At 36.9% G+C, this 10,778-nt stretch overlaps 1 protein-coding gene across 1 annotated transcript; it reads left to right on the plus strand.

Moving 5' to 3' along the window:
• The first annotated feature begins 401 nt into the window (after window positions 1–401).
• On the plus strand, window positions 402–4,432 carry LOC129904552 (uncharacterized). The gene is made up of 3 exons (XM_055980111.1): window positions 402–901; window positions 1,972–2,101; window positions 3,918–4,432. Exons 1-3 carry the CDS (start codon window positions 416–418, stop codon window positions 4,136–4,138), a joined length of 837 nt encoding a protein of 278 aa, XP_055836086.1. The 5' UTR covers window positions 402–415; the 3' UTR covers window positions 4,139–4,432.
• The last annotated feature ends 6,346 nt before the right edge of the window (window positions 4,433–10,778 follow it).

The raw sequence follows: 10,778 nt of genomic DNA on the forward strand, positions 1-10,778 counted from the left end.
TGGGATTTCACTAGGTTGTTGTTGTTGCTAGTATTCTAGGTTGATAAAATTGACTTTTTGATTAAACAAACATTTTTTTTGAAATATATATATATTATAGGACGGTCGTGGATTATTTTTTTGGGAACTTTAGGAATTATTTTTTTTCTCAAAAAATTAAAATACGTGATATTTTTATTTTTTGGATAACTTTAGGCAATTGGTTTTCTTTTTCTCATAAAATTAAAATTACATGTTATTTTTTCTTTGGAACTTTAGGATAGTTGTTGGTTTTTCTAATTTATAAGAAAAAATTGTCAAAATATATTTTTATTCTTTAACACATATTTTAGAATTCTTTAATTTTAAATATCACAATTCACAATATAATGATATAATAATTTTAAGGAGATTTATGGTTTTAATATAACATAGTATGTATGCCAAAAATGAGTGGAACTCAAAACCCTCGTTAAGCCCCTCAGCCCCACTGGCACACACTTCTCCGACTGAATTACATACAAAAATGTTGATCCGACGCATTTTGCTGACCAAATCCCTCTACCATTTCCGTTTCTTGAGCAGCTCTGCCGCCGCCGTTGTTCCCGACCTAGATGATGATTTCCCAAAACCCGATCCCAAATACGCAGAAACTATTCATGCCGTTGTTCGGGTCACTTCCGGTAAGAACATCGCCGCGAAAGAGAGGAAAGCTGGGAGGGTACCCAGCATAGTGTTTGAACAAGAGGATGGACAACATGGTGGTAGCAAAAGGCTCATCTCTGTTCAGGCTAATCAGATAAGGAAGCTTGTTAACCATCTTGGTCGCTCCCATTTCTTGTCCAGGTTGTTTGATCTTGAGGTTCACCCTGAATTTGAATCTCATGAAGTTATTGAGAAGGTTCGAGTTCTGCCCAGAAAGGTACTTTTGTCTCTATTTATTAGATAGATACTGGATTTCAATTCCTATTTGCTTATAGGAGTAAGCAGTTTCATGAAAGCTTATTTTCTATTAGATGCTTAAGTATATGTGTGGATATTAATGCTTCCATGCTGTTTGTCTTGGGACATTTTTAATATGCCTAGATAAGGTTAGCTTTGAAGCCACTGCACTGTTATACCACACTAGTCACTGCTTACGAATTCACACATTTCTTTCTGATAATGATAGAATCCGAGTTAGATTTGCATGCACATTGACATTTAACTGAGGTACACTGAGTAACGGCTACCTCCCACTAGCACATCTACCTAGTAACTCTTACCACTATTGTTTAAGTTGATGAGAAGAATCACTTTATGTTTTTTTTGTCGCTGATGGGATTTGAACCTAGTTTCCCTTGATTTTCACTCACTTCAATTACCGCTAGGATGCACCCTTAGATTTGAACATAGTTTCACACACTCAAAGGGAAAAAGGTGTAGCTTCTTGAGTTGATATATGCTTGATACAAAGCTAGGCTCTAAAAAGATTTGGTGGATTAGATGGTTAAAACTCGGAGTTGATATTAGCTCTCTTAGGCTCATAGTACTGTTGCCAAACACTCGTTGTGATGTCCCATAAAGTTAGCGGTCACAAGTGTGAAAGCAACAAAGTTCAACATTACCAGTTTCAAAAATAAAGTGTGAAAGCAACAAAGTTCTTATGAAATTGCTTGCAAAACTTCCTATGTGGAAGTATAATAGTCACATTTATGGTTTGATGATGATTAGTGGACTGTTCTTTTCACAAGTCCTGTACATTCTAAACTTGAATGATGGAAAAAAAGTCGTTGCCACGATGAGATATATCAAACAGCCTGCTGAGGTATGTGGTGTTAGGGGTTGAAACTCAGGGAACTTCTTAACTCAGTTCAGAAGGAAAGACCTTTAACTGCTTAACTTGGTTCAAAAGAAAGACCTTTTCTAGAATTATGAAACTGTTGGAGCCAAACAGAGCATTAGATGGCTTTTAGCAGTGCGATGTGCTGATTTATTTATTTCAATGTTCAGGTTCATCTGGAAGCTGGTACAGATGCACCTCTTAATGTTACCTTTATAAGAGCTCCATCAAGTGCTTTATTAAAAGTTGAGGTTCCTCTTGTATTTAGAGGAGAGGATGTGTCCCCCGGTTTGAAGAAAGGTTAGTAATAGATACATCTGCCTTTTCCTCTTTGTAGCTTGCTAAAAAATGTTTATATTTGTGAAGTCTTTTTTTTGTTTGATGACAAGGGAAACCCGCAGCCACTACCCTTTGGGTGTGCATAGGGTTAAGCCCTTTGTGAAGTCTTTAATTTGTTTACTATGCTGGTTTGATTGGGGATGTATTGAAACTAGCTTATCGTATGTTAAACCTGCATCAGTTCTTTATCCAGAGGTATAAAGACTGGTTTTCTTGAATTCATTCAATGAAAATGTCTTATGGTTATGATGAACCTAGAAGTTTCTCAAGGTAGAGCACCCAAGGGTGTAGTCTAGCGGTTGAAATTGGAGTGAGCCATGGGAGAATAGGGTTCAAATCCCAAATTAGGTAAATCACGCCTGCAAGAAAACCATACTGGTGTGCCATTAACCAGCACCGACAGTCTTACCCTATAGATAGAATGTATTATCTGTTGAAACCATCTTTGATCAGATCCTAACATTTTACTATTCAGGAGGAAGTTCCAGTTAGCCCGTTCACTATGTCAAGTTTTCTTAGACCTCCAGGATCTCCTTGCCATAATTGATGATCAAGGCATTCGATTGTTGTTTTTTAAAATTCAACTATTACCCTCTTTAGACTTTCAGCGAGTGAATTTGAAATCCTCTTAAGTTACTTCCTACCAAACAGATCAGTTTGTAATCTCTTAATTCAGTTATACCTTTTGTTAAGCACTAAGGTAATTTGAGTGGTGAAGCTCTTTTCAACTCTTCCTTCCAGATAGAATTGGTAGTAGTTTAGAGCATCCCATTTGTAAAGAAGTGCCAAAATTTTGGGGAAAAGCTATAGTAAAGCCAGAAGACTGATCTCCAGCACTGTCATTTATGGTTCAGTTACCTCTTCCTCTCTGGAAAAGGCTTTGCAACCATTTTCTGTCATCTTCTAGTAATATAGTTAGGTTCCAGTCATTCCACCTTGGGTCCATCAACCATAAATTCCATGAGGGTTTAGAAGAAACACAATGAATTCTAAAGAGGAAGAGTTTGGGTTGAACTGTTCTAAAATCATACCTGTTAGTACTTACTGGCATGTAGTAAGTCAATAAGACAATCAAAATGGAACACTGCACCGGCTGCTATTTGGTGAACTGTTTGGATTGAGAGAAATAGAAAATGTTTTCAAGACATGGAAAACAACATTCAGAAGATAAAATCCAAATGTATAGCTTTATTTTCTTTTTGGTGTAAAATGCAACTAATGGATGAGCTGAAACTATTCTATATGTGATAGAATCGCTACAGGTCTAGAAGGGTCAGATTTTTGCCAAGTTTCTTTTTTTGCTGCACATGTACAGATTTTGACAGAACTTCTTAGGGCATCTCCAAGGGGGTGAGGTAACTCCGTTTTGTTATCTTCCGCTCTCCTAGTATAGGTTGGGAAAGGGCCGGGTGGATTACCTTTGGGAGCTAAGTCGAAACTCTCTGTGGTCTTGTGAGTGGTTGATAAACTGCGATTGCAGTTTTCTTAAGGAAGTAGATAGCAGTGAGGCTTAACAGATAAAGAGAAGGGTAGATACTTTTCTGGGTAGAAGGTGGCAACCCTAATGAATTGACTATGATACGGTGGCTCTGAGCTACATCAGTGCTCAAACCTCTCTCTCTCTCTCTCTCTCTCTCTCTCGTTCTCGTGTTTTCTTTTAGCATGAAAGGAAACACGGATAACATGTGAGGTGATATCCTTTTCCGATTTGTTTGTAATTTCGTTTTTCCTTATTTATCTTTTATTTTTAATAATCATGTGTTAACCAATTTGGCAGGGTCATATTTGAATATCATCAAGAGAACGGTAAAGTTCCTATGCCCAGCAGATTTCATCCCACCCTACATTGACGTCGACTTAAGTGAGTTGGATGTTAACCAAAAGTTGTTAATGGGCGACCTGAGGGTTCATCCAGCTTTGAAGCTTATCCAACCAAAGGATCATCCTATTGTCAAGATTGCAGGAGCAAGAGTTTCTGATCAAAAGAAATCAAAATGATTTTTATTGAAGCACTTGTTTGAAAATCTTAGCAAGCCTATTATGAAAGGGAGGATTAATTCCACAGTTTGGGACATTGGCATTGCTAGCTGATGTAATTTACTGGGCGATCTTGTTTTTGTGCTAGTTTAAATAGGTGATAGCTTCTCAATTTTGGAATGATTAGCCGAATTGTATATCAAATTGCTAATGCCCCCAATAATTTTTCTCTACTGGTCTGTGAAATTTCAAATCATGACAACGTTCTCTGCGCATTTGCAGAACATCAACTGATGTCATTTTATTTTTCTTCTACTTTGTATCTTTTTAATATTTTCTTGCAAAGAACCTTTCGTTGGTAAAGATGGACAGATAGTTATGTCTTTCCAATCATAATTAACTACAGATATGTCCAGGTTGGTCTGAAGTTTGAATTTTGGTTTTTCTCCTTTAAATAGTCTCAAATTTATGTATGAGCTCCTCTCGACGTTTTGAGTCTTTTGATTTGTGGCAGGTCGAATTTTAAAATTTGAGCTTCGAAGCTCTTCAATCAGTAGAAATCAACTCAAGTCTTCCACTAAACAATTCAAAATTTTAGATAAGAGATTCTCTCAATATCTCGATTTTTTGATATATTATTCACTCAAAATGATGACAGATTGAATTTTAAAAAAATGACTAACATTTTCTTCCTCAGGTTTCTTCAATAGCGGACAACAACAAAATTGAAATTTGAACACATTAATTGAAAGTTATGCTCTAAATTCAAAGGGAAAATATCAAAGTTCAACAAGTCTAATTAGCCCCAAAAAGAAAAACAAAAGAAATGTGAAGCAGAGTTAAATCGACAAGTTCCCCAGCATCTTGCAACAAATTTGATTTACAAATAGAGCTCAGTTAAATCAAAAAGTGTTGAACCGAAATGCACTACGCTTATAAAAAAAAGTGGCTGAATGATCATTTTGAGTAACAAGTGATAAATTTGGTTATTTTGAATTGACGAATTTTGACCCAACAAATATTTTTCCTAAATGAAATCATTCAAACTTATGAATTTTCTTTTAGGAATTCACTTTAGGCCAAAAATATGAATTTGGCATGGGTTTTAAAATAACAAAAGTCCCCTGGAAGGGGGCGCCAGAGAGGGTGAGAGCCCCGTTGTGCCCGGACCCTGTAGCACCACGAGGTGGAGATTATCAAGTGGTTAGATGCACGTGTGATATACATATATATAGCAGCTGGGTTAGTCCTATTCAATGTGTCCCTAAAAAGAGGGGTATGACAGTCGTCGCGAATGATAAGAATGAGCTGGTCCCACTTAGGCCAGTCACTAGATGGCGAGTCTGCATGGATTACCGGAAGCTTAACAAATGGACTTTGAAGGACTATTTTCCAATGCCCTTCATGGACCAAATTCTAGATAGGTTGGTAGGCAGAGTGTAACATCCCCTAAAAACGTTGTATACGATGTTTCAATTTTTTCCTAAACATGATACAGCCTCTGTATTTTGGTCATAACTTTTCATAGGAATATCCAAATTGAGTGATTAAATTTTCTGAGTAACCACAAGATTATTACCTACAACGTTTATGAAGACCATATTTTAAGATTCGGAGGTTAAGTAGGTCAAATAAATTAATCTTTGTAAGGTAGGATGCTGTGACGGAAATGAGTGTTTATAGAAGAAAAATCATATCTCACTGTAGGTTTATCCAAATTGGTTTATTCTTGAACGATATGAAACTAGACTTCCATATCTACAATTCTTATGAAGACACCAAATCCTAATAAGGAATTTATCTTATTCAAACGTAGCTCCCAAAAATAGTATTCTGTCAAAGATAACTCATTTCACCTACCATAGAAAGATCTAGATACATTTGACATCACTCATGACATAAATTGTCCTCCATTTAACATCATCCATGACATCAATATATTCCACTAAATTTTCAGATTTTTATTTATAATTATTTTATTTATTGTTAGGTCCTCTTTCCTACCTATAAATACCCACCTTATTTCCTCATTTTATTCATCAAGCTTTCTCAAACAAATCTTCTCTCTATACACTTCTTTACACATTCTCAAATATAGTTTTAGTTCTTAGTAGTGAAGAAATACTATTCCGGTAATTCATATATTCCGGGTAGTACACAAAATGTTCCGACAAGGAGAGAAGCTAGGACTCAAGAGTGTTCATTAAGTCTTCCGGTACCAACTAAAGCTTCGATTTCCAGGTATGTAAGGTTTCAATGAGAGTATTCCTTCCACTCTCATGTCTAAATTATTTTGATTATATGATAAATTATGTTTATTTTCTTTAAGCTTTACTCTAAGTTTGTGGGTGTTTATCCATGAGTTCTTCCACCCATGTAGTCCAAAAACTCTTTCAATTAAATATCTTGATTTCAAGTAATATTTTTTTATGTTAATTCTTAATTTTACTTAATAGTATGAATCATGGTTAAACTAATGATTATTGCTCTATTTTGATGCAACATAATTTCATATGTATGAATTGATGGTTTACAAGTAATTCTTTTATTTATCTATTTAAAAGTTCTTGAAATTCATGGTGGGTTGTTTAAAGCATGATTTTTAATTAATGGATTTCAAAGTATTTATGAATATTTATTTACATACATATTTGCAAGTTGAAGTGATTTGAACCCACCTAGTTTTACTATGTTTTTAATAAAGTTTGACTTGAAAGCTTTGACTCCAAATAAATGTTTATGAAAGCAATATCTATGATAAAAAAGGAAGTGTTATGAAATGAAAGAATGATGAAATGATATGAATGATGAATTCTTTATGCAATAAGGACAATTCTTGCATATTTGAATTATCAAATGTTTTAATGAGCTGTTCTACCGAATATGATGTTTGAATTCTCAAGTTATATGCTATGAATATTTTGAAGTATTAAACTATTCCGTGGGATTGACTTAGCATCGAATGAGGCATTGAGGTGGAATTCGGTAAGGGAATCCTAGTAGCAACCCCTTGTCTCATTAACTATGTGCCAACATAGGAGCCCTTGTAGGCTTAGGCTAATGGATCCATAAATAGCCCTTAAAGTTAAAGAAATGAATGAAGTTGACGGAGTTCTACCTGGCAAGTAGTCTCCCCGGCCAACGTAGGGGGTTATGTTGGATTTCATGTAATAGCTCGCATGGTCTTAAATGTCGGTTATGGTTAATTTCCCACAAAATGAATGTTTTAAAGGATATATATATGATTTATTATGCATACATTAAATTATGTTCCATATTACATAAATGTTTTAATGTTTTCTCAATGTTCATGCATCCTTACATACTTAGTACATTCAAAGTACTAACGCATACTCTTTTGCCTACATGATATCACCATGTAGGGATCAGTGCTCCTCCTCATTCTCCTCCACGTGGCTAGTTGATATTCCATTGAAGACTACTTTTGGTGAGTTCCCATGTTCCGGGAACAATACTCCTTTATCTTTCTAGTTTATGATATGTTAAGATATTTTACTATGGAATTTCTTCTATTATGATTGAGGGTGAGCTAGGGACTTGTCTTAGCCCCGTTAAATCTAATAGTTAGAGGTATTGTTGGACATATGTAAGTTGAAGATTTATTATGATTTCCGCTTGTTTATTTATCATCATTACCTATGAAAGGCTAAACGAATGCTAAGAGGCTTGTTTGAGGTACTTTTGGGTTCCTCATTCGCCATGTCACGTCTAGGCCCTAGGCTTGGGTCGTGACACAAAGGTTGGTACTATTTCCTAGATGGGTACTCTGGCTACAACTAGATCTCCATAGCGCTAGAGGACCAAGAGAAGACGACTTTTACATGTCCTTATGGTACCTTCGCGTTCAAGCGCATGCTGTTTGGACTATGTATTGCACCTACTACATTCCAACGCTGGATGATGTCTATTTTCTCTGACATGGTGGAGGACACTCTTGAGGTATTTATGAACAATTTTTTTGTGGTAGGTGATACTTTCGATGACTGTTTGTTGAATCTTAGCAGGGCTTTGCAGAGATGTGAAGAGGCTAACCTAGTACTGAACTAGGAAAAATGCCACTTCATGGTCAAACAGGGTATTGTGCTGGTCCATAAGATTTCGTAAAAAGGTTTGGAAGTGGACAAGGTGAAGATAGAGGTGATTGAGAAACTACCTCCTCCTATCTCCGTAGCTTCTTGGGTTATGTAGATTTTATAAACGTTTTATCAAGGATTTCTCTAAAATTGCACACCTTATGTGCAATTTATTGGAGAAGGAGATAAAGTTCTACTTTAATAAGGCGTTGATGAAAGTGTTTGAGTGTTTAAATGAGAAGTTGATCTCAACACCGGTGATTATTCCTCCAGATTGGTTTGCTCCATTTGAGATTATGTGTGATGCTAGCAGTGTGGCTTTGGGGGTTGTGCTAGGGCAAAAGTGCAACAAGATCTTTCAACCCATATATTATGCTAGCTAAGCGCTAAATATAGCCCAGAAGAATTATATTGTGACTGAGCAGGAATCGTTGGCAGCAGTGTATACATTCAAAAAATTTGGAGCGTATATTTTGGGTACTAAGGTGATAGTGCACACTAACCATACAACCTTGAGATGACCCAGAAGGATTCCAAACCAAGGTTAATCAGATCGATGTTGTTGCTTCAGGAATTCAATTTTGAGGTAAAAGACCATAAAGATAGTAAAAATTAGGTGGCTGACCACTTGTCTAGACTAGAAGATGAGAAAAGAGGTAAGGAAGAACTTGACATTGATAATTCCTTTCCAGATTAACAAGTCTTAGTTGCCACTCTTAATCTTATCCCTTGGTTTGCTAATTATGCTAACTATCTTATTAGTGATATTATGCCTGAAGATTTTACTTTTCAGCAGAGGAAGAAGTTTTTACATGATGTTAACAGGTACTTTTGAGATGAGCCATATTTATTCAGGATGTGTGCTGACAATGTCATCATGAGGTGTATTCCAAAAGTATAAATGCTCAGTATTTTAGAGGCTTGCGTCTCATCTCAGGTAGATGGATACCATGGTGGGAGCCGCACTATGCAAAAGATACTATAATGTGGTTACTACTGGCCTACTATCTACAAAGATGACCATGATTTGGCGAAGAGCTACGATTAGTGCCAAAAGCAAGGAAACATATCCAGGCGCCAAGAGTTGCCTTTGACACCAATCTTGGAAGTGGGGTTGTTCGATGTATGAGGCATCAATTTTATGGGGCCGTTCGTGATCTCATATGGGATAAAATACATTCTTGTGGCAATCGACTATATCTCAAAGTAGGTGGAAGCTGTCGCCCTACCAGATAATGAGAGAAAGAGTATTGTGGGTTTTCTACGGAGAAACATCTTTTTAAGTTTTGGGACTCCTAGGGCTATCATTAGTGATACAGATTCCCATTTTTGCAATAACATCTTTCAGACTCTTCTGGCAAAATATGGTATGCGGCAATACAAAGTAACTACTCCTTCTGACCCCCAATCTAGTAGGTAGGTTAAGGTGTCAATCCACGAAATCAAAGAGATTCTAGCAAAGTCTATGAATGCTAACAAGACTGATTGGGCGAAGAAGCTGGATGATACTCTATGGGCATATAAGACACCTTTCAAAACACCCATTGATATGTCTCCATACCAGTTAGTGTTTGGAAAGGCATGTCATTTACCTATGGAGCTGGAACATAAGGCTTTGTGGGCCCTGAAAAGTTTGAACTTGAATTGGATTGAAGCTGCACATATGAGGCTAGATCAAATCAATGAGATGGATGAGTTTCGCTTGTGTGCATATGAGAGTGCTGCTTTTTACAAAGAGTGGATGAAACTATATCATGATAAACATATTGAGCAGTGCAAATTCAGTATTGGGGACAAAGTGTTGCTGTTTAATTCCAAGCTGAGATTATTTCCGGGCAAACTACGTTCAAAGTATTCTGGACCTTTCACCATCACACAGGTATTTTCTCATGGAGCAGTCGAACTTGAAGCTCAAGATGGTCATAGGTTCAAAGTTAATAGACAGCGGGGGAAATGGTAATTGGGATCTCTTGATGAAGTGAAAGTTGTTGAAAAGCTCCAGCTTGATAAAGTCTGAGTAGTCAAGGAACCTGCATCGTCCCGTGATGTTAAATCAGGCACTGCATGGAAGGAAATCCATGGGGAAAATCTTCACGAAGTCTGATTGGTGAAGTGACCCGTGTCGTGCTGCGAAGTTAAATCAAGCCCTTCTTGGGAGGCAGCCCAAGGATTATATTGGTATTAGATATTAAATTTTGTTATTTGATATTTTTATAGTGTCACCGTGTGTTCAGTAAGTATAGGGTCTCAAAGGAGGAGAAAACATACAAATATTGGCTAAGGTTCCCCACCACGGGCACCTATACAGACCGTATTAGGCACCACATTCCGTGGTGGAGTGGCGTAGTGAGAAAATGGTGGAGGAACTACAGGCTTACGGCCCGTGATAAACTTTATGGACCATTTTGCCTTCCGTGAATTCCAGGTAAGGCCCCTCACCTTTTATCTAAGTCCATTAATACGGTAGGGATTACGGCCCATGATAGACTTCACGGACCATTTTACCCTCCGTGCAACCCAGGTAAGACCACTTCTATTGTGTCCAACTCCCATGTCACGAAAGGGTA

This window comes from Solanum dulcamara, chromosome 9, assembly GCF_947179165.1.
Source record: "Solanum dulcamara chromosome 9, daSolDulc1.2, whole genome shotgun sequence".
Taxonomy (NCBI): Eukaryota; Viridiplantae; Streptophyta; class Magnoliopsida; order Solanales; family Solanaceae; genus Solanum; species Solanum dulcamara.

Coding starts and splice junctions, on each gene's coding strand:
- LOC129904552 (XM_055980111.1), top strand. CDS start 416: ATGTATGCCAAAAATGAGTGGAACTCAAAACCCTCGTTAAGCCCCTCA. Junction 902..1,971: donor TTCGAGTTCTGCCCAGAAAG/GTACTTTTGTCT, acceptor TTCAATGTTCAG/GTTCATCTGGAAGCTGGTAC. Junction 2,102..3,917: donor GTCCCCCGGTTTGAAGAAAG/GTTAGTAATAGA, acceptor CCAATTTGGCAG/GGTCATATTTGAATATCATC.